The sequence below is a fragment of the Convolutriloba macropyga genome, chromosome 2, assembly GCF_964194025.1.
Source record: "Convolutriloba macropyga chromosome 2, txConMacr16.3, whole genome shotgun sequence".
NCBI lineage: Eukaryota > Metazoa > Xenacoelomorpha > Acoela > Convolutidae > Convolutriloba > Convolutriloba macropyga.
The window spans coordinates 5,867,460-5,892,617 of record NC_134469.1 but is presented as its reverse complement, the minus strand read 5'-3'; the positions used below and the strand labels follow the sequence as shown (position 1 = coordinate 5,892,617).

Here is a 25,158-nt window from a genome sequence, read left to right as displayed (position 1 = left end):
AGTCTTGAAACCCTGTCGTCGTTCTCGAACATATGTTTTTATCCATCATATTTTTGGTTGTTTTTGATCTTTACTAGAATTTTTTTTAAAATTTCTCCATGTCTCCATAAGACTCATTTTGTACATTTTGTGAAACACAATCTACTTGCTCTTCAATTTTTTTGTTGATACAATAACGTCACTGCTTAAATTTTTCTCTTTTTGATATATGAGTATGTAGATTTTTAGTCGGCAAGTCATTTGATAACAAAGGCGACTTCGAGAGTGGTTGTTTAGGGACAATTGAATAAGTTTCAGGCTTAAATAAGCTAAATTTTGGTTCCGAATTTTTGAACAAAGCTTTATTTTTTGATGAGCAAAAAGTGAATAATAAATTTGGATTTCAGTTAGTTAATTATTTGGGCTTTTTCGGACATGTGCGTGGCTTTGTAGTTTTTATCAGGATAGTCTGATCTTTAGTTTTTTGAAGTCTCTTCGGAATTGTTCTGGCTTTGTTTTTTATTCCGTCACGATTTTTGTAACAAACAAATGTCACTCTCGCTTCCATTCAGGTTTTCTTTTTTCCCCTCTCTAGCTCTCTCTCTCTCTCTCTCTCTCTCTCTCTCTCTCTCTCTCTCTCTCTCTCTCTCTCTCTCTCTTCTCTCTCTCTCTCTCTCTCTCTCTCTCTCTCTCTCTCTCTCTCTCTCTCTCTCTCTCTCTCTGTGTGTGTGTGTGTGTGTATGTGTGTGTGTGTGTTTGTTTGTGAGTTTGTGTGCGTTTATGTGTGACTGTTTGTGTGCGTTATTGTGCGTGCATTGTGCTTTGGTGTGTGTTGTGTTTGCGTGTGTGTGGGTGTACGTGCGTGCGTGTTTGTCTGTTTGTGTGTGGGTCTGCGCGCGCGTGGGTGTGTGTATCTATGCATGTGTGTCGAATTGATTTTAGCAAACATTATTTAGTTGAATCGATTTCAACTGTGATTTCTTTTTTTCTATTTGTATTTTCAGACCACAGATCTATGAAGCTATCGCAGTTATTGTCTCGCGATCTGACCTGATTGTTTTTTGCATTGATTGTTTCGTTCAAAAAAGACTGTTAAAATTTTACTGTTTATGCGAACGAAGTTTATGCATGAGCTGTTTAAGTAGATTTTTAGTTGTTTGATTGATTTGATTTTCCGAGCGATTTTTTCTTGTTTGATTTCTTACGCTTTGATCGACCTAAATTTTTTCTTCAGTCACCATTTTGTGCAGTTGATTGGTGGCAGTTTGAGACAAATTTCTAATAAAAGCCTTTAACAGCATTTGAAGCCGCTTTGTGAAACTCTTGCGCCCCTCGTCACTTCTGAATTAACTTGATCCACCGACTGTCCTTCGAGAGCTATCCGTTCGATATTAGTTGGTTTCTATTTCAAGTGTTACCTGTTTCTGTTGAGGTTTCTTGTAGAGACAACAAACTGCTATCTAGCGACTGTCATCTTTGTGGCCACTTCAGGGGTCTACTGTCCTCAATATCTTCACGTTGAGTTTGATATTGAATATCATTACGACGCAGAGGTATACCCCAAAATTTCCGCCTTAGTAAAATTGGCTCGAAAATTAGATACATACAATGGGATTAGGAGACATCCTTTGTATCTTACTTTTCGCAAAAGGGGTTCCGCCAATTTTGCGAAATAAAAGAACATTCGGTGCGAAAAGTAGGTAACGAATCTTGTAGCTAGTTTCCGCTCAATTTAGGTATCTATTATTCGCGCGGATTTTGAGCATGCAATAAGCACTTTAACGAAGATTTAATTGAAGCTTTAAATACATGCAACCTCAAAAACTGCTTTAATTACATGCAACCTCAAAAACACATCAAAAGCTTTGTATATCAATGTGGGACTGGCCAATTTTAATAAGTAGTAATAAATAGTACTAATAAGTAGTAATAAGGGTTCTACTTCTTTTCACCCCGATTTATTTAACCCCCTATAATTTAACCCCGTATATAATCACCCCTCAGTCATTTAACCCCGCAATTTATTCACCCCGAATCGGTTTAACACTGAAATCTTTTATCTATTTCGGCATCCAAAAGAACAATTAGCAAAGCTAAAGTTCAAAGGACTTAAATAACACAAAACTACTGACCTTCAACAGTGCGGCATTGAACAGCTTGCGTTTGTTTCAAATCAACGAATAATGACGAGACTGCTTTTTAGAACAATGCCTTTGATCGAAAAAGAACACTTGACAAGTCTGACCTCTTTTATGTTGCACTTTGATTTGAATCAAAAAAGTTCAAAAACTGTCCTAGTCTAGAAGACGGAAGAACCGGTACTTTTCAAATGAAAAGATGTAAGCTAAATTTTAAAACCTACTTTCTGAGCAGGCATAAAATAGCAATTCAAAACAAAATTCAACCGTGTATTTAACAGAATTTCCAATGAAATCCAGATTGATATTTTTGCTAGCAGCTACGCTGTGCAAGCTTCTTATCTAAATGTTGCAAAACTGTGTTCCCAATTAGGGATCCCATCATAGGGTTTACGCCCGGGATCAAATTCCCTAATGAGTCACGATATGAGGCTTCGACGTAACTCCGCGAGGACGCAAGGAGTGCGCCAACTCAAAAATATTAAGATGGATTTCGAATTTAAATTAACACAAAAACAAACACAATAAAATACACAATAAATACACAACAAAGTCAAACTGGCAATAGCCCTGAAAAAATGAATATCAGTTTCATCCCTGTAAATTTGCATCAAGTTTTGCACTTTCCCTTTCAAATTCTCATACTTCTTTGGGAATTTGTGACCGGATGAGGCATTCAAAATTTAATTTTTGCACCACAGCGTCATTTTGTAAATTAGTCAAAAGTTTCCAAATTCGGGATGGGATCCGCTGAATAAGGCCTGTATCCCATAATGCCAGCCCTCAACAGCATTGGTTGTTCTGGCAATTCCCTCAATGGCTGCGTCTCTTTGATTCCATATTTGTGGGGGGAATGTGGCAGGACGGTTCAATAGTGGACGCTTGATATAATTTGTTTGGAAATATAAACAAAGCCCGTCTATTTTCTCAATAACGAAGCTATCTAAATTCTGCTGATCCGTCACATAAGTTATTTCCTCAACAATCAATTCAAAACATTTGCTCATTTTTTTCGAAAGCTAGACCAGGGATCATTTTAAGCGCCAGGGCCACTTCATGATTTTCTGACACTAGCTTTTTTAGTCCAAGTTCTCCAATTTTTCTAACAAAATTTTGAGTTAAATGGAAATAACAGCCCGACAACCTTGAAGCTGGATGATGTTTTTGAAAGGCATTAATATGGGCAATTTCAAAATCCAACAGAATCTTATCCGGCTTACAATCTGGGGCAAAGGTGTCTAAGGCATCAAGTAATCGGCTGTACGTTTTTTCCGTTTTGTTGGGAAGGAGGGCATATAAACAAGCAGGGGCAATACCGAGAACATATACATGAAGGGTGTATATTTGATAGAAGTTTTTGGGCGATAGTTTAAACGTTCCATCCCCAAGCCAAAACTTGGAGCTTTCGAGAACCGATGTCACATAGGGATCTTCGAAAACTAAAATACGCTCGTGGTCATCTTTTCCGCTATCATACCGCAAAAACTCTTGAAACTTATCAGGTATATCAAAATGCCGGTCCGATGGCTCATGAATTAACACTGTTTGTATAACCTTTCTCAAGCGCTGCGAGGTTTGTATTAAATTTGGTTTTGACGGCAACGCATACTGGGTCGAGAGAACGTCAGTTACTGGTAAAATTGCGGAAGCTACGGCTGCTGCGGGTGTTAGATTTTCACTCAGGGCTTTAATCTCTTTTATAAATTTTCGTGTGGCCGGCTTTCCAATCGAAGCACTATGATTGTGATCACCGTTCACGCGAATAAGTTGGTCATCTTGTGTTAAAGCGGAAACGCGGCACTTGTAACTTTGATATTTTGAGCAATTCCAAGCAGTGGTAAACTTATTTAATCTTTCAACATAAAACTCATGGCCTTCTACAGCCAATAGTTCTTTGTTTTTTGAAGAAATAGTAAACTCAAAGTCGGCAGTTATCATGCTGAATTCAAAATGCAATAAAACAAGAAATGTTCTTGAGTTCCATCCACTTTTCAATTGCTCTTAATTGCCCCATTAAGGATTAGTTGAGATAACTAATTCGCTAATTGTTAGTTTTGCATTAAACTATTGTGTCGTTAGCTCTATGTCCCTGACAATTATGATCCATGAATTTACAGATTAAAATCGGGGTGAAATGATTGAGGTGTGAAAAGTATGTTCACACCTCAGTCGTTTCACCCCAATTTTAATCTCCATTAATTAAAATAGAATTAATTTAGGCTTAATTATCCTCAATTATAGGAAGCTTAAAATCCGGTTGAAACAATATAGGGGTTAAATAATTGAGGGGTTAAATGATGTAGGGGTTAAAAAATCGGGGTTAAAATATAGGGGGTTAAAACAATAGGGGTGAAAAAACAGGACACCGTAATAAGTAGTAATAAAGTACTATTTGTAGTAATAAAGTAGTAATAAAGTACTACTAGTAGTAATAAGTTAGGCTTAATTAAATAAGTAATAATTAAGTTAGGCCTAATTGCGGATTATATATGAAATCGAGCTATATTGCGTGCGAAAAATCGATACATAAGTGGAGCAGATGCGTGATACGAGCCGTGCAAAAAATAGTTTATAAAGTTTACTTGTATTTCGCGGCTAGGATTAGGACACTTTTGCGAACACGGGATTCTAATTTCCCTTCCATTTTGCCGGTTTTTGCTAAAGTAGCTATTTTCCGCAATATCGTTCCACTTTCAATGTATTAACATAGTAAAAACGAACACGAGATACACGCATCGGGCATATCTACCCGTGACGATTTGGGTATACCTCTGCGTCGTAATGATGTTGCCACAATTAAGCTTATTTACAATTAATGATAGAATCAGGTCCCTCTAAATCTTATCAAGGTTTGATGCCAGCTTTCTGCGCTGATGGTGCGTAATATGTAAGCGAAATTCCATGTAAGACTAATAAATAGTTCAATGCTTACTTGCAGGCTACGGTCTGTGGTCTTCATATGTACTGATAGGGCACAGGAAATTGGTCTGACGAAGGGAGAACAGGTTGGGCGTACATTCAACCCTGTGCACAACTCTGTTGAAGAATGAAGAAACTCTTGAACTAACTTTAGTTTAAGCTAGCTGCTAGCAAAGCCACAACTCCTTCCCTTCCTCAGTCGTTTGGGGACAATTCGTTCGACGCACGCTTAGGTTTCGTGGTTGGGGAATGTCGATTGTTTAAATGCTCCATTAATAATAATTGAATTCGTCTTGCATTGTATACAGGGAAAATTACATCAAATCAATAAAATCCAATACAAACTCCTACAAGACTGGACCGATCAGAAAGCCAGTAAGGCACTTGTTGAATAATAAAAACACAATAATAATAAAACACAATTTCGAAATAAATCAATATTAATGCACAGAACTAAGCACAAGCACGTCAATTATTACGTAAATATTTAAAAAGAAAACAACCAAAAAACATCATGGAAAGAGGATGCATCTGCAGCCGAGAGCGGCCCCAAGCTTCAGGGAGAAACCTCTCAGTGCCAATGAGGACGAGAAGTTTAAGTACAGTTCCTTACTGTAGTCATTATGTTGCCAGATCTGTTATAGGGTCTTAGCAAAGCGTGGCTTTACATATTGGAAGACAAGAAGAGCAGACTGGTGATGCTGGATTTAGTGGTGGCTGTCATCATGAATGAGCTGGAAATTATGCCCAAAAAACTGGATGTGATTGTAAAACAGCTTCTCAAGACATCACAACTCAAAGGTAGTCGACTTATTATCTTTTTTCCTTTACGGAAAAGGTAACTTCCGTCGGTGTCCCGCTTTGGGACTTGATATGAAACTATCACAATCGAACGTGGGATTAATTTATCCACTCAATTATGACAAAACATGTCTTTAATGTCGACTGCTAATTGGCGGGATGAAATGATAGAGGGGTTAAATGATGTGTTAAAATTTGTGGGGTTAAATGAATCGGGGTAGAAAGAAGTATAACCCTTCCGTCAATCAGTTACATTATCTAGATCACTCTGTAAACTAATTTCAAAATTAAACTAAACTATAATGTTTAATAAATTGACATCTCCCTATAAAAATATTAACAACTGCAAGTGGAAAATTCTCAACACTTCTGTTTTGATCAAGAACTTAGTTACATTTTGTGAGAATCCTAACAGTTGTAGCTTAGTAACAATTTTTGTTTTGGTAGCTTGCTCTTTTTAAAACGCTCTAAACGCGTTTTAAAATCCTCATTTTCCGGAGAGCCACATTTTAAGTTGTATATCAAATTCGGTCATTTTCTCCCAACATTTTCACAAAGTTTTAGTGGCCCATTTACTATTATTAAGCATTTCTAGTCCTCTGGTTGGAAACTGAACATCATTAAGCAGCTAAGTGTTTCAGGGTCCCTGTTCAGAGACACAATGGCCAGCTTCAGCGAAGTAACCAAACTTTACAGACTAACATTGCTGGACCTTCTGGCTGGGTTGTTGGATCAACCGGATGCAAGCATGAAACAGTTCACTATTGAATACGCTGTTGGTTTCTTCATTTGCAGCGAATCTTTCACTCGACAGGAGATCATAGTGCACCTGGTCGCCAATATGTGCTCCAATCAGGAAACAACAAAAACAATCTTTAGGTGATTTTGAAATTTGTTTGTCGCGATTTTGACCTCGAGCACAAATAGGCACAATGAATGATTCACGCTTTATAAAATTCAATCACTTGACGCGAAATGATTGAGTTGTTGTTTTCATAATTTTACCCGTTTTTGATTTGTTTCTGCATTCGCTCGTAAAAAAGTATTCAAATCAACGAAAGTCCAATTATGTGCTAATTTTATGAAGTTGTTTTTATTGGGGAATGAGAAATTTTTTGATAAATTGATCTTCGCTGACCAATATTTCGTGAAGAGAATAATTTCATTAAAAAGGTTTTTTAAACAATGAATCCATTATTGAACCGTTTATACAGTCATTCGCTTCTGAAGCAAAAAATTGGCGCTTAGATAGTAAAAATTTGTTATTGTACAGATATGATAAGTTTGCGAATTACTTGGCTCTAGTGAAATCGCATGACTTAGATAACTTTCAGCGTTAACTCAACGGGTTCTCAGTTAGAATTTGAGTTATGAGGTTTCAGATAAAAGAAAAATATCAGTTGCATGAAAATTGAAAGTATATCGGAAAGTATATGCCCAAAATGGGGGGGGGGCAATTTGAAGCAACTAGCAGGCCAGCAAAACCATAAAAAGATAATCATTTACACGAATAGAAGGCTAAAAGAAGTTAAGGTTTTTATGAGGCGCTTAAATATCATGGTAAAGCGCGTCTCAAAACGCATATATGCTAGGTTGCAAGATTAAGAACCCATAAAACATGTTACGACAGGAGAGCGGTTGATCATTGTGCTAAATTGCGACTGATTTTTACTATAAAATTGGAAAATTAGACAATACGACTAACACTACTTGCTCAAAACTTAGTTTTATAGCAATTTTATGGATAATGGTAATAGAAAAATACTTCAAGCTTCTTATTAGCAGCCCTCCATTTTATCAACTGCGCTATAACAACTAAACACCACCGTTTATCACAATCGCGTTTATCTTCTCAATAAACATATTTCAGATTAAGAGCATATGAGATCACACAAAAATCAAAAAGTAAAGCGTAAAAAACTTAGTTGAAAGCTGAGTGTTCTAGAAGAGCGCAGAATCTGTAAAGCTAAAAGTTTCAGAAAAACACAAAATTCATTCGGGAGCAATTAAAAAACACGTAGTACCCAAGACAATAAATCCTCCATCTGGGCGAGCATACTTTAACGCCTTCATAGCCTCGTGGTAATTTCACCTGACTGACAGTCTTTTGTCCCAGGATTTGTTCGCTTAAACATGCTTGTTAATGCGGCTCTTAAACATGCGCTTCGAGAGGTCCCTTAAACTCGCAAAAATCTTTTCCCACTTTAGAGCTCACGCGTTTAATATATAGGATTAGCATTTTTCGTCCCCAAAACACACAGGAATATAAAACAACCCGCGTTGCAAGAATTGCTCTCGATTAACAGGTGGCATGAAGTTGATCAGAAAATCTCTTTTCTACAAGACGGAAGGTACTCGACACGGTTTCAAACCCTCGACCCTCAGAATAAGTCCTCCTTACCAACTACGCTATAACCACCACAAACATCTCATTCTCACAACAGCTGTTATCTTATCAATTAACATATTTCAGATTGCGAGCATTTGAAGTCACGCAAACACAAAAAGTGAAAAACTTAGTTGAGAGCTAAGAGTTTTCCAGAATAGCGCAGAATCTGTAAAGCTAAAACTTTGCAGAAAAACACAAGTTTATAATAAATACCTCAAAATTCATTCAGGAGTAATTAAAAAACACGCAGTACCCATGACAGTAAATCCTCCCTCTGGGCGAGCATATTTTTAAGCCTTCATAATCTCGTGGTAACTGCATCTGACTAACAGTCTTTTGTCCCAGGTTCGGTTCTCACGCATCTACTTTGAGCCTTTTAGGTCATCGACCTCTCGATTTGTTCGCTTAACCATGCTTCTTAAAGCGGCTCTTAAACATGCGTGTCGAGAGGCCCCTTAAACACTCAAAAATTTTTCCCACTGAAGAGCACATTCGTTTAATTGATAGGATTAGCATTTTTCATCCCCAAAACACACAGGAATATAGAACAACTCGCGTCGCAAGAATTTAATATAGAACAACTCTCCTAGCGGCGGCATGAAGTTGATTAGAAATTCTCATATCTACAAAAGGGAAGGTACCCGACACGGGTTCAAACCTCAGAATAGCAGTCCTCCATCGTACCAATTGCGCGATAACCACTACAGATCATCATTTCTCACAATCGCTCTTATCGTATCAATGAACATATTTTATATTGAGCGCACTTGAGAACACGAAAAAATCGAAACGTAAAGCCTGAAAAACTTGGTTGACAGAAGAGTTGAAAGTAGAATAGCTCAGAATCTATGAAACTAAATTTTTGCAGAAAAGTACACGTTTACAATGAGTAATTCGAACTTCGTTTATGAGCAATTAAAAAATACGTTGTACCCTAGACTGTAAATAATCTTCTGAGCGAGCATACTTTCAAGTCACGCTTCAATGAATGATTCACTCTTTATAAAATTCTATCTTTTGACGTGAAATGATTAAGTTGTTGTTTTCATAATTTTACCCGTTTCGTGAAGAGAATATTTTATTAAAAAGGTTTTTATAAACAATGAATCCATTATTGAACCGTTTTTACAGTCATTCGCTTCTGAAGCAATATTGGCGCTTAGATAGTAAAAATTCGTTATTGTACAGATATGATAAGTTTGCGAATTACTTGGCTGTAGTGAAATCACATGACTTGGATAACTTTCAGCGTTAAAACAACGGGTTCTCAGTTAGAATTTGAGTTATGAGGTTTCAGATAAAAGAAAAATATCAATTGCATGCAAATTGAAAGTTTATCGGAAAGTGTATGGGAAAGTATATGACCAAAGGGGAGGGGCAATTTGAAGCAACTAGCAGGCCCGTAAAACCATAAAAAGATAATCATTTACACGAATAGAAGGCTGAAAAGAAGTTAAGGTTTTTATGAGGCGCTTAAATATCATGGTAAAGCGCGTCTCAAAACGCATATATGCTAGGTTGCAAGATTAAGAACCCATAAAACATGTTACGACTGGAGAGCGGTTGATCATTGTGCTAAATTGCGACTGATTTTTACTATAAAATTGGAAAATTAGACAATACGACTAACACTACTTGCTCAAAACTTAGTTTTATAGCACTTTTATGGATAATGGCAATAGAAAAATACTTCAAAGTTCACCTTAGCAGCCCTCCATTTTATCAACTCCGCTATAACAACTAAAAACCACCGTTTCTCACAATCGTGTTTATCTTCTCAATAAACATATTTCAGATTAAGAGCATATGAGATCACACAAAAATCAAAAAGTAAAGCGTAAAAAACTTTGTTGAAAGCTAAGTGTTCTAGAAGAGCGCAGAATCTGTAAACCTTAAACTTTCACAAAAACACATGTTTATAAAAAAAATACTTCAAAATTCATTCGGGAGCAAATAAAAAACACGTAGTACCCAAGACAATAAATCCTCCATCTGGGCGAGCATACTTTAACGCCTTCATAGCCTCGTGGTAATTTCACCTGACTGACAGTCTTTTGTCCCAGGATTTGTTCGCTTAAACATGCTTGTTAATGCGGCTCTTAAACATGCGCTTCGAGAGGTCCCTTAAACTCGCAAAAATCTTTTCCCACTTTAGAGCTCACGCGTTTAAATGATAGGATTCGCATTTTTCATCCCCAAAACACACACAGGAATATAGAACAACTCGCGTCGCAAGAATTGCTCTCGAACAACAGGCGGCATGAAGTTGATTAGAATTTCTCATGTCTTCAAAAGGGAAGGTACCCGACACGGGTTAGAACCTCAGAATGGCAGTCCTCCTTACCAACTACGCAAACACCACTACAAACATCTCATTCTCACAACAGCTGTTATCTTATCAATTAACATATTTCAGATTGCGAGCATTTGAAGTCACGCAAACACAAAAAGTGAAAAACTTAGTTGAGAGCTAAGAGTTTTCCAGAATAGCGCAGAATCTGTAAAGCTAAAACTTTGCAGAAAAACAAGTTTATAATAAATACCTCAAAATTCGTTCAGGAACAATTAAAAAACACGCAGTACACATGACAGTAAATCCTCCTTCTGGGCGAGCATAATTTTAAGCCGTCATAGCTTCGTAGTAATTGCACCTGACTGACAGTCTTTTGTCCCAGGATATGTTCGCTTAAACATGCTTGTTAATGCGGCTCTTAAACATGCGCTTCGAGAGGTCCCTTAAACACGCAAAAAACTTTTCCCACTTCAGAGCTCACGCGTTTAAATGATAGGATTCGCATTTTTCATCCCCAAAACACACACAGGAATATAGAACAACTCGCGTCGCAAGAATTGCTCTCGAACAACAGGCGGCATGAAGTTGATTAGAATTTCTCATGTCTTCAAAAGGGAAGGTACCCGACACGGGTTAGAACCTCAGAATGGCAGTCCTCCTTACCAACTACGCAAACACCACTACAAACATCTCATTCTCACAACAGCTGTTATCTTATCAATTAACATATTTCAGATTGCGAGCATTTGAAGTCACGCAAACACAAAAAGTGAAAAACTTAGTTGAGAGCTAAGAGTTTTCCAGAATAGCGCAGAATCTGTAAAGCTAAAACTTTGCAGAAAAACAAGTTTATAATAAATACCTCAAAATTCGTTCAGGAACAATTAAAAAACACGCAGTACACATGACAGTAAATCCTCCTTCTGGGCGAGCATAATTTTAAGCCGTCATAGCTTCGTAGTAATTGCACCTGACTGACAGTCTTTTGTCCCAGGATATGTTCGCTTAAACATGCTTGTTAATGCGGCTCTTAAACATGCGCTTCGAGAGGTCCCTTAAACACGCAAAAAACTTTTCCCACTTCAGAGCTCACGCGTTTAAATGATAGGATTCGCATTTTTCATCCCCAAAACACACACAGGAATATAGAACAACTCGCGTCGCAAGAATTGCTCTCGAACAACAGGCGGCATGAAGTTGATTAGAATTTCTCATGTCTTCAAAATGAAGGTACCCGACACGGGTTAGAACCTCAGAATGGCAGTCCTCCTTACCAACTACGCAAACACCACTACAAACATCTCATTCTCACAACAGCTGTTATCTTATCATTTAACATATTTCAGATTGCGAGCATTTGAAGTCACGCAAACACAAAAAGTGAAAAACTTATTTGAGAGTTAAGAGTTTTACAGAATAGCGCAGAATCTGTAAAGCTAAAACTTTGCAGAAAAACACAAGTTTATAATAAATACCTCAAAATTCGTTCAGGAACAATTAAAAAACACGCAGTACCCATGACAATAAATCCCCCCTCTGGGCGAGCATATTTAACGCCCTCATAGCCTCGTGGTAATTGCACCTGACGGACAGTCTTTTGTCCCAGGATTTGTTCGCTTAAACATGCTTGTTAATGCGGCTCTTAAACATGCGTTTCGAGAGGTCCCTTAAACTCGCAAAAATCTTTTCCCACTTTAGAACTCACCCGTTTAATATACAGTATTAGAATTTTTCGTCCCCAAAACACACAGGAATATAAAACAACCCGCGTCGCAAGAATTGCTCTCGATTAACAGGTGGCATGAAGTTGATCAGAAAATCTCATTTCTACAAAACGGAAGGTACTCGACACGATTTTAAACCCCCGACCCTCAGAATAACAGTCCTCCTTACCAACTACGCTATAACCACCACAAACAACTCATTCTCACAACAGCTGTTATCTTATCAATTAACATATTTCAGATTGTGAGCATTTGAAGTCACGCAAACACAAAAAGTGAAAAACTTAGTTGAGGGCTAAGACTTTTCCAGAATAGCGCAGAATCTGTAAAGCTAAAACTTTGCAGAAAAACAAGTTTATAATAAATACCTCAAAATTCGTTCAGGAACAACTAAAAAACACGCAGTACACATGACAGTAAATCCTCCCTCTGGGCGAGCATAATTTTAAGCCGTCATAGCTTCGTAGTTATTGCACCTGACTGACAGTCTTTTGTCCCAGGATATGTTCGCTTAAACATGCTTGTTAATGCGGCTCTTAAACATGCGCTTCGAGAGGTCCTTTAAACTCGCAAAAATCTTTTTCAACTTTAGAGCTCACGCGTTTAATATATAGGATTAGCATTTTTCGTCCCCAAAACACACAGGAATATAAGACAACCCGCGTCGCAAGATTTGCTCTCGGTTAACAGGTGGCATGAAATTGATCAGAAAATCTCATTTCTACAAAACGGAAGGTACTCGACACGGTTTTCAACCCTCGACCCTCAGAATAACAGTCCTCCTTACCAACTACGCTATAACCACCACAAACATCTCATTCTCACAACAGCTGTTATCTTATTAATTAACATATTTCAGATTGCGAGCATTTGAAGTCACGCAAACACAAAAAGTGAAAAACTTATTTTAGAGTTAAGAGTTTTCCAGAATAGCGCAGAATCTGTAAAGCTAAAACTTTGCAGAAAAACACAAGTTTATAATAAATACCTCAAAATTCGTTCAGGAACAATTAAAAAACACGCAGTAACCATGACAGTAAATCCTCCCTCTGGGCGAGCATAATTTTAAGCCCTCATAGCCTCGTGGTAATTGCACCTGACTGACAGTCTTTTGTCCCAGGATATGTTCGCTTAAACATGCTTGTTAATGCGGCTCTTAAACATGCGCTTCGAGAGGTCCTTTAAACTCGCAAAAATCTTTTTCAACTTTAGAGCTCACGCGTTTAATATAAAGGATTAGCATTTTTCGTCCCCAAAACACAGGAATATAAGACAACCCGCGTCGCAAGATTTGCTTTAGATTAACAGGTGGCATGAAATTGATCAGAAAATCTCATATCTACAAAACGGAAGGTACTCGACACGGTTTTAAACCCTCGACCCTCAGAATAACAGTCCTCCTTACCAACTACGCTATAACCACCACAAACATCTCATTCTCACAACAGCTGTTATCTTAGCAATTAACATATTTCAGATTGCGAGCATTTGAAGTCACGCACACACAAGAAGTGAAAAACTTATTTGAGAGCTAAGAGTTTTCCAGAATAGCGCAGAATCTGTAAAGCTAAAACTTTGCAGAAAAACACAAGTTTATAATAAATACCTCAAAATTCGTTCAGGAACAATTAAAAAACAAGCAGTACCCATGACAGTAAATCCTCCCTCTGGGCGAGCATAATTTTAAGCCCTCATAGCCTCGTGGTAATTGCACCTGACTGACAGTCTTTTGTCCCAGGATATGTTCGCTTAAACATGCTTGTTAATGCGGCTCTTAAACATGCGCTTCGAGAGGTCCCTTAAACTCGCAAAAATCTTTTCCCCCTTTAGAGCTCACGTGTTTATTATATAGGATTAGCATTTTTCGTCCCCAAAACACACAGGAATATAAAACAACCCGCGTTGCAAGAATGGCTCTCGATTATCAGGTGGCATGAAGTTGATCAGAAAATCTCATTTCTACAAAACGGAAGGTACTCGACACGGTTTTAAACCCTCGACCCTCAGAATAACAGTCTTCCTTACCAACTACGCTATAACCACCACAAACATCTCACAACAGCTGTTATCTTATCAGTTAACATATTTCAGATTGCGAGCATTTGAAGTCACGCAAACACAAAAAGTGAATAACTTCGTTGAGAGCTAAGAGTTTTCCAGAATAGCGCAGAATCTGTAAAGCTAAAACTTTGCAGAGAAACAAGTTTATAATAAATACCTCAAAATTTGTTCAGGAACAATTAAAAAACACGCAGTACACATGACAGTAAATCCTCCCTCTGGGCAAGCATAATTTTAAGCCGTCACAGCTTCGTAGTAATTGCACCTGACTGACAGTCTATTGTCCCAGGATATGTTCGCTTAAACATGCTTGTTAATGCGGCTCTTAAACATGCGCTTCGAGAGGTCCCTTAAACTCGCAAAAATCTTTTCCCACTTTAGAGCTCACGCGTTTAATATATAGGATTAGCACTTTTCGTCCCCAAAACACACAGGAATTTAAGACAACCCGCGTCGCAAGAATTGCTCTCGATTAACAGGTGGCATGAAATTGATCAGAAAATCTCATTTCTGCAAAACGGAAGGTACATGACACGGTTTTAAACCCTCGGCCCTCAGAATAACAGTCCTCCTTACCAACTACGCTATAACCACCACAAACATCTCATTCTCACAACAGCTGTTATCTTATCAAATAACATATTTCAGATTGCGAGCATTTGAAGTCACGCAAACACAAAAAGTGAAAAACTTATTTGAGAGCTAAGAGTTTTCCAGAATAGCACAGAATTTGTAAAGCTAAAACTTTGCAGAAAAACACAATTTTGGTAATAAATACCTCAAAATTCGTTCAGGAACAATTAAAAAACACGCAGTACCCATGACAGTAAATCCTCCCTCTGGGCGAGCATAATTTTAAGCCCTCATAGTCTCGTGGTAATTGCACCTGACTGACAGTCTTTTGTCCCAGGATATGTTCGCTTAAACATGCTTGTTAATGCGGCTCTTAAACATGCGCTTCGAGAGGTCCCTTAAACTCGCAAAAATCTTTTCCAACTTTAGAGCTCACGCGGTTAATATAAAGGATTAGCATTTTTCGTCCCCAAAACACACAGGAATATAAAACAACCCGCGTTGCAAGAATTGCTCTCGATTAACAGGTGGCATGAAGTTGATCAGAAAATCTCATTTCTACAAAACGGAAGGTACTCGACACGGTTTTAAACCTTCGACCCTCAGAATAACAGTCCTCCTTACCAACTACGCTATAACCACCAGAAACATCTCATTCTCACAACAGCTGTTATCTTATTAATTAACATATTTCAGATTGCGAGCATTTGAAGTCACGCAAACACGAAAAGTGAAAAACTTATTTGAGAGCTAAGAGTTTTCCAGAATAGCGCAGAATCTGTAAAGCTAAAACGTTGCAGAGAAACACAATTTTGTAATAAATACCTCAAAATTCGTTCAGGAACAATTAAAAAACACGCAGTACCCATGACAGTAAATCCTCCCTCTGGGCGAGCATAATTTTAAGCCCTCATAGCCTCGTGGTAATTGCACCTGACTGACAGTCTTTTGTCCCAGGATATGTTCGCTTAAACATGCTTGTTAATGCGGCTCTTAAACATGCGCTTCGAGAGGTCCCTTAAACTCGCAAAAATCTTTTCCAACTTTAGAGCTCACGCGTTTAATATAAAGGATTAGCATTTTTCGTCCCCAAAACACACAGGAATATAAAACAACCCGCGTTGCAAGAATTGCTCTCGATTAACAGGTGGCATGAAGTTGATCAGAAAATCTCTTTTCTACAAAACGGAAGGTACTCGACACGGTTTTAAACCCTCGACCCTCAGAATAAGTCCTCCTTACCAACTACGCTATAACCACCACAAACATCTCATTCTCACAACAGCTGTTATCTTATTAATTAACATATTTCAGATTGCGAGCATTTGAAGTCACGCAAACACAAAAAGTGAAAAACTTATTTGAGAGCTAAGAGTTTTCCAGAATAGCGCAGAATCTGTAAAGCTAAAGCTTTGCAGAAAAACAAGTTTATAATAAATACATCAAAATTCGTTAAGGAACAATTAAAAAACGCAGTACACATGACAATAAATCCCCGCTCTGGGCGAGCTTATTTAACGCCCTCATAGCCTCGTGGTAATTGCGCCTGACGGACAGTCTTTTGTCCCAGGATATGTTCGCTTAAACATGCTTGTTAATGCGGCTCTTAAACATGCGCTTCGAGAGGTCCCTTAAACTCGCAAAAATCTTTTCCAACTTTAGAGCTCACGCGTTTAATATAAAGGATTAGCATTTTTCGTCCCCAAAACACACAGGAATATAAAACAACCCGCGTTGCAAGAATTGCTCTCGATTAACAGGTGGCATGAAGTTGATCAGAAAATCTCTTTTCTACAAAACGGAAGGTACTCGACACGGTTTTAAACCTTCGACCCTCAGAATAACAGTCCTCCTTACCAACTACGCTATAACCACCACAAACATCTCATTCTCACAACAGCTGTTATCTTATCAATTAACATATTTCAGATTGCTAGCATTTGAAGTCACGCAAACACAAAAAGTGAAAAACTTCGTTGAGAGCTAAGAGTTTTCCAGAATAGCGCAGAATCTGTAGAGCTAAAACTTTGCAGAAAAACAAGCTTATAATAAATACCTCAAAATTCGTTCAGGAACAATTAAAAAACACGCAGTACACATGACAGTAAATCCTCCCTCTGGGCGAGCATAATTTTAAGCCGTCATAGCTTCGTAGTATTTGCACCTGACTCACAGTCTTTTGTCCCAGGATATGTTCGCTTAAACATCCTTGTTTATGCGGCTCTTTAACATGCGCTTCGAGAGGTCCCTTAAACTCGCAAAAATCGTTTCCAACTTTAGAGCTCACGCGTTTAATATATAGGATTAGCATTTTTCGTCCCCAAAACACACAGGAATTTAAGACAACCCGCGTCGCAAGAATTGCTCTCGATTAACAGGTGGCATGAAATTGATCAGAAAATCTCATTTTACAAAACGGAAGGTACATGACACGGTTTTAAACCCTCGACCCTCAGAATAACAGTCCTCCTTACCAACTACGCTATAACCACCACAAACATCTCATTCTCACAACAGCTGTTATCTTATCAATTAACATATTTCAGATTGCGAGCATTTGAAGTCACGCAAACACAAAAAGTGAAAAACTTCGTTGAGAGCTAAGAGTTTTCCAGAATAGCGCAGAATCTGTAAAGCTAAAACTTTGCAGAAAAACAAGTTTATAATAAATACCTCAAAATTCGTTCAGGAACAATTAAAAAACACGCAGTACACATGACAGTAAATCCTCCCTTTGGGCGAGCATAATTTTAAGCCGTCATAGCTTCGTAGTAATTGCACCTGACTGACAGTCTTTTCTCCCAGGATATGTTCGCTTAAACATGCTTGTTAATGCGGCTCTTAAACATGCGCTTCGAGAGGTCCCTTAAACTCGCAAAAATCTTTTCCAACTTTAGAGCTCACGCGTTTAATTTATAGGATTAGCATTTTTCGTCCCCAAAACACACAGGAATGTAAGACAAGCCACGTCGCAACAATTGCTCTCGATTAACAGGTGGCATGAAATTGATCAGAAAATCTCATTTCTACAAAACGGAAGGTACATGACACGGTTTTAAACCCTCGACCCTCAGAATAAGTCCTCCTTACCAACTACGCTATAACCACCACAAACATCTCATTCTCACAACAGCTGTTATCTTATTAATTAACATATTTCAGATTGCGAGCATTTGAATTCACGCAAACACAAAAAGTGAAAAACTTATTTGAGAGCTAAGAGTTTTCCAGAATAGCGCAGAATCTGTAAAGCTAAAGCTTTGCAGAAAAACAAGTTTATAATAAATACATCAAAATTCGTTAAGGAACAATTAAAAAACGCAGTACACATGACAATAAAACCCCGCTCTGGGCGAGCTTATTTAACGCCCTCATAGCCTCGTGGTAATTGCGCCTGACGGACAGTCTTTTGTCCCAGGATTTGTTCGCTTAAACATGCTTGTTAATGTGGCTCAAACATGCGCTTCGAGAGGTCTCTTAAACTTGCAAAAATCTTTCCCACTTTAGAGCTCACGCGTTTAATATATAGGATTAGCATTTTTCGTCCCCAAAACACACAGGAATATAAAACAACCCGCATTGCAAGAATTGCTCTCGATTAACAGGTGGCATGAAGTTGATCAGAAAATCTCATTTCTACAAAACGGAAGGTACTCGACACGGTTTTAAACCTCAGAATAGCAGTCCACCATCGTACCAATTGTTCGATAACCACTACAGATCATCATTTCTCACAATCGCTTTTATCGTATCAATGAACATGTTTTAGATTGAAAGCACTTGAGATCACGCAAAAATCAAAAAGTAAAGCCTGAAAGACTTAGTTGACAGAAGAGTTGAAAGAAGAATAGCGCAGAATCTGTGAAACTAAAACTTTGCAGAAAAGTACACGTTTACAATGAGTAATTCAAACTTCGTTTTTGATCAATTAAAAAACACGTTGTACCCTAGACAGTAAGTAGTCTTCTGAGCGACCATACTTTCAAGTCCTCATAGCCTTGTGGTAAGTGCACCTGACTAAGTCTATTGTCACAGGTTCGATTCTCACCCATCTACTTTGAGCCCTTTAGGTCATCGACCTCTCTTGATTTGTTCGCTTAGCCATGCTGCTCATTGCGGCTCTTAAACATGCGCTTCAAGGGGCCACTTAAACATGCAAAAATTTTGTCCCCCTTTAGAGCTCGCACGTTTAATATATAGGATTGTTGTAAACGAGTGCCTTTTTAGGAGTCTTGTTAATTGCTCGCAAACGAAGTTTGGAGCAATTATAACTTTGTTAATTAAGTTTGTAGCATTAGTGGTCCCTCAAGTGCTTAATGTGGTGGAGCTACCGGGAAGGCCGTAGTTTAAGGTTAAAAGTATTTTTTAGGAGTTTTTGAGCCCAAAATGTTGCAATGTTGTTTTTTTTTCGTCTGTTTTTGTTGGGCCATTGAAGTTGGTTAAAGTTGTTAAAGGTCTTCTGCAAGACGTAAGTAAAAAGGTAATGACTTTTTTAAGAGCTATTTTTGGCACTCCAAACTAAAACACGCAAATTTAAACTAATTTTTAGTATTTTTTAGTTTTTTGAAAATTTTTGTCTCTTGAGTTTTTCAGCCCTAGGTGTCAAGGAACCTCCTCTAGGGTTTGATAATAATTTACTGCATAGTTTCTATTTGTAATCTAATGGTTTTCAACATTTTGACAGCACAATTTTGAGCGCTTTTCTGACATTTGTTGCATATTTTTTTTTACATTCGTTGTTATTCAAGTTTTTGTAGCCCCGGGGCCTACAAAACCTTTAGGTTTTGATAATAAGTTACTGAATAAATTTTATTGGCCATGGAATGGTTTTCAACTTTTTAATATCGCAAATTATAGCAATTTTTTTGTCTTTTTTTTAGGTTTCTCTAGCCTTAGGGCACCAGGGGCCCAGGGACCTCCTTTAAGGATTGATAATAAGTTTCTAGAGTTAATGGAATGGCTATAAAAATTTTAATGACGCAAGATTTAGCAATTTTTGATAAATTTTATTTTTTTTTCGGTTTTTCGGAAAATCATTGTCATATTGAAGTTTATGGATCTATATGAACCAGTAAATCTATTTAAGGCTTAAAAAAGGGATACTGGATAGTCTCTTGAGACAATGAAATGGTTCTGAAGATATTAATATTACGAATTTAAGCAAGATTTTGTTAAAATTTTCGAGTGTTTTCAAAATTGTTGAGTATTTTTGTCTTTTTTGCGTTTAACGATCATTACTGGCCCATGATTTTTTTAAGTCTTGCAGATGGGTTACATGAGGAAACTCCAGAAACGGAAAACAATTTTCAGCATTTTTTGACCGCGAAATCTGGAAACTTATCTTTTAAATTTTGCACTTATCAGTTTTTTTACTATATGATTTAATTACTAACAAGGCTGGAAAACTAAGAGGTTGCAGAGTCGAATCTCCTCATGGTAAATATTTGTACCTCTTCCTCTGTCTTTTTTTTATCTGTTGGTTGGGCTTCTCTCTGTCTGTTGTCACTTTTTCTCTCTCCTCTCTTTCTCTATCTCCTTAACTCTTTTGTTGATGCCGCACATCAGCTGCTGTTATGTGGCCTGATGTTATCATCTATTACCCTCACTAACGCGGTACCGCCCGCGTTAATGTGGGTAATAAACGAAGTAGCGCCCAGTGGCCATTAAGCTTTTCAGTCACATAGAGCTTTTCAGCTCACTAGTCTCCAAGTGTGGGATTCGTTGAAACTGTTTTGTAGACTTTTACTTAATGGTGTGAAGGGCCGTTCTAAGAAACTGATCCCCCAACCCCACCCCCGCCCTACATCTTCCCCCATCCGCACTTCTGCACATTGTTCAGGTTGTAAGAGCCCTCTGCAGCCAAAGATCCCACTCCCACTGTTGCCCCCCCGCTGCGCTTCCCTCATGCCCTTCAATTAAGCTAAAGCAAGCTTCACTAAACCGTAGCTAGCTACTGACGATGCGAACCGCTGTTTGGTTGCTTGAAAGCAATTCGCCGGACGTTAGTCGGTTATGTTTCTTGAGATTTTTTTACCGGAGTTTAGTTTTCGTTCAGACCGTTAGTTTTTACCGTTAGTTTTTACCGACAGTTTTTACCGTTAGTTTTCGTTCAGACGGCGTTTTGACCTAAAAGCAAGAGCGTGTAAAATTTCTGTCTGTACTATTTTCAGCGAGAAATTTTTTGATCATGCCGAACTTATGGCATGTGATATTGAACAAATTGAAGCTTTGAACTCTGTTTCCACTGTCTAATCATTAGTGGAGGATGTCCGTTTTCTAAGCAATGAAGGCTGAATGCTGAATTGAATTTGTTTTTCTACTTCGTTTTTTATTTAAATTTGATTTGAAATTTAGAAAATCAAGCAGTCAATTCGTATTTATTTTACAATCTGTCCATATTGTGCACAATCGAGCTTTTATCATTCTAGTTTGTTTTATCCTTAGATCTATAGTTTTTTATCTGAATTTTTCAGATGTCATAAAGTTTAAAGGATTTAGGCCTTTTTCTTCCTTTTTTGCTTTTCTCTTCATCTAATATGTAGCACTCAGAATTTCGTCCATAAGTTTTCACTGTTTGTTTTGGCTAACGTCGTAGGGCCTTGGTTTTGGTATTGAATTATTATTTGCCTTTCAGTGTTATTCTGTTTTTTCGTTAATTTAATTGTTTCAATAGTTTTGAACTCATTTGGCCTATGATATCTCCAACAATAGAGAAATATCTTTTTTTGGTTTCAACTGCAGTAACTCCAATGCTTAATTTTATGCTTTCACGATTTTTCTTTTGGGTTGGAGTTTATTCCCGAGTTCCAGTCTTTTGAGACTAGTGTCATTAAAAAACACGTTGTACCCTAGACAGTAAATAATCTTCTGAGCGAGCATACTTTCAAGTCCTCATAGCCTTGTGGTAAGTGCACCTGACTAAGTCTTTTGTCCCAGGATATGTTCGCTTAACCATGCTTCCTAAAGCGGTTCTTAAACATGCGTGTCGAGAGGCCCCTTAAACACGCAAAAAACTTTTCACACTTCAGAGCTCACGCGTTGAAATGATAGGATTCGCATTTTTCATCCCCAAAACACACACAGGAATATAGAACAACTCGCATCGCAGGAATTGCTCTCGAACAACAGACGGCATGAAGTTGATTAGAATTTCTCATGTCTTCAAAAGGGAAGGTACCCGACACGGGTTCGAACCTCAGAATAGCAGTCCTCCGTCATGCCAATTGCGTGATAACCACTACAGATCATCCTTTCTCACAATCGCTCTTATCGTATCAATGAACATATTTTATATTGAGCGCACTTGAGAACACGAAAAAATCGAAACGTAAAGCCTGAAAAACTTGGTTGACAGAAGAGTTGAAAGTAGAATAGCTCAGAATCTGTGAAACTAAAATTTTGCAGAAAAGTACACGTTTACAATGAGTATTTCAAACTTCGTTTATGAGCAATTAAAAAACACGTTGTACCCTAGACAGTAAATAATCTTCTGAGCGAGCATACTTTCAAGTCCTCATAGCTTTGTGGTAAGTGCACCTGACTAAGTCTTTTGTCCCAGGATATGTTTGCTTAACCATGCTTCTTAAAGCGGCTCTTAAACATGCGTGTCGAGAGGCCCCTTAAACACTCAAAAAATTTTCCCACTTGAGAGCTCATGCGTTTATATGATAGGATTAGCATTTTTCATCCCCAAAACACACACAGGAATATAGAACAACTCGCCTCGCAAGAATTGCTCTCGAACAACAGGCGGCATGAAGTTGATTAGAAATTCTCATGTCTACAAAAGGGAAGTTACCCGACACGGGTTGAAACCTCAGAATAGCAGTCCTCCGTCATACCAATTGCGCGATAACCACTACAGATCATCCTTTCTCACAATCGCTCTTATCATATCATTGAACATATTTTATATTGAGCGCACTTGAGAACACGAAAAAATCGAAACGTAAAGCCTGAAAAACTTAGTTGACAGAAGAGTTGAAAGTAGAATAGCTCAGAATCTGTGAAACTAAAATTTTGCAGAAAAGTACACGTTTACAATGAGTATTTCAAACTTCGTTTACGAGCAATTAAAAAACACGTTGTACCCTAGACAGTTAATAATCTTCTGAGCGAGCATACTTTCAAGTCCTCATAGCCTTATGGTAAGTGCACCTGACTAAGTCTATTGTCCCAGGTTCGGTTCTCACCCATCTACTTTGAGCCTTTTAGGTCATTGACCTCTTGACTGGTTCGCTTAACCATGCTGCTCAATGCGGTTCTTAAACATGCGCTTCAAGAGACCGCTTTAACATGCAAAAATTTTGTCCCCCTTTAGAGCTCGCACGTTTAATATATAAGATTTTTGTAAACGAGTGCCTTTTTAGGAGTCTCGTTAATTGCGCTCAAACAAAGTTTGTAGCAATTATAACTTTGTTAATTAAGTTTGTAGCATTAGTGGTCCCTCAAATGCTTATTGTGGTGAAGCTACCGGGGAGGCCGTAGTTTAAGGTTAAAAGTTTATGTTTAGGAGTTTTTGAGCCCAAAATGATGCAATGTTGTTTTTTTTTTTGTCTTTTTTTGTTTTTTTTGTTGGACCATTGAGGTTGGTTAAAGTTGTTAAAGGTCTTTTGCAAGACGTAAGTATCTTTTAATGACTTTTTTAAGAGCTATTTTCGGCACTCCAAACATAAACACGCAGTCTTAAAACTAATTTTTAGTATTTTTAAATTTTTTGGAAATTTTTGTCTCTTTGAGTTTTTTCAGCCCTAGGCGTCGAGGAAGCTCCTCTAGGGTTTGATAATAATTTACTGCATAGTTTCTCTGTTTCAACCTTTTGACAGCACAAATTTGAGCATTTTTCTGACATTTATTGCATATTTTTTTTATTTGTCGTTATTCAAGTTAACCTTAAGGTTTTGATAATAAATTACTGAATAAATTTTATTGGCCATGGAATGGTTTTCAACTTTTTAATATCGCAAATTTTTGCAATTTTGTCGTTTTTAGGTTTCTATAGCCTTAAAAGCCAATGAAGCTCCTAGGTTTGATAATAGTTCACTGCATAGTTTCTAGTTGTAATGGATAAATTCTCTAGATTTTAACCTGACGAATTTTAGTTTTTTTGACAAAACTTGCTATTTTCAATTTCAATGTCCTTATTTAGGTTTGCTCTAGACTCAGGGAAGGAATTGATAATAAATGACTGTGAAGTTTTTTCGGCCATGGAGTATCTTTCAAGTTTTTAATATCACAAATTTTAGCAATTTTTTGATAAAACTTGAGTTCCTTTCAAGTTTTTTATTTGAAATTTTGACATTTTTAGATTTTTCCAGCCTCAAGAGCCAAGGAGCTTCCTCTGGGGTTGGATAATAGTTTACTGCATAGTTTTTAGATGCAATGGAATTTTTTAAGGATTGATAATAAGTTTCTAGAGTTAATGGAATGGCTATAAAAATTTTAATGACGCAAGATTTAGCAATTTTTTGATATTTTTTTTCGGTTTTTCGGAAAATCATTGTCATATTCAAGTTTATGGATTTTTATGAGCCAGTAAATCTATTTAAGGCCTGAAAGAGGGATACTGGATAGTCTCTTGAGACAATGAAATAGTTCTGAAGATATTAATATTACGAATTTTAGCAAGTTTTTATTAAAATTTTTGAGTGTTTTCAAAATTTTGGAGTATTTTTGTCTTTTTTTGCGTTTAACGATCATTACTGGCCCATGATTTTTTTGAGTCTTGCAGATGGGTTACATGAGAGAACTCCAGAAACGAAAAATAATTTTCAGCATTTTTTTGACCGCGAAATCTGGAAAATTTCTTAAATTTTGCACTAAATTTTTTCTATATGATTTAATTACTAACAAGGCTAGAAAACTAAGAGGTTTTAGAGTCGAATCTCCTCATGATAAATATTTGTACCTCTTCCTCTGTCTTTTTTTATCTGTTGGTTGGGCTTCTCTCCGTCTGTTGTCACTTTTTCTCTCTCCTCTCTCTCTATCTCCTTAACTCTTTTGTTGATGCCGCACATCAGCTGCTGTTATGTGGCCTGATGTTATCATCTATTACCCTCACTAACGCGGTACCGCCCGCGTTAATGAGGGTAATTAAAGAAGTAGCGCCCAGCGGCCATTAAGTTTTTCAGTCGCATAGAGCTTTTCAGCTCACTAGTCTCCAAGTGTGGGATTCATTGAAACTGTTTTGTAGACTTTTACTTAATGGTGTGAAGGGCCGTTCTAAGAAACTGATCCCCCAACCCCACCCGCGCCCTACATCTTCCCCCATCCGCACCTCTG

At 37.6% G+C, this 25,158-nt stretch overlaps 1 protein-coding gene across 1 annotated transcript in view; it reads left to right on the top strand.

Moving 5' to 3' along the window:
- LOC142355284 (Fanconi anemia group D2 protein-like) overlaps nucleotides 1-25,158 on the top strand; it is a 100,565-nt gene that overhangs the window by 58,506 nt on the left and 16,901 nt on the right. Inside the window, 2 exon segments of the mRNA XM_075407493.1 lie at nucleotides 5,681-5,837; nucleotides 6,479-6,716. Of these exon segments, the coding sequence (XP_075263608.1) occupies nucleotides 5,681-5,837; nucleotides 6,479-6,716 (395 nt within the window).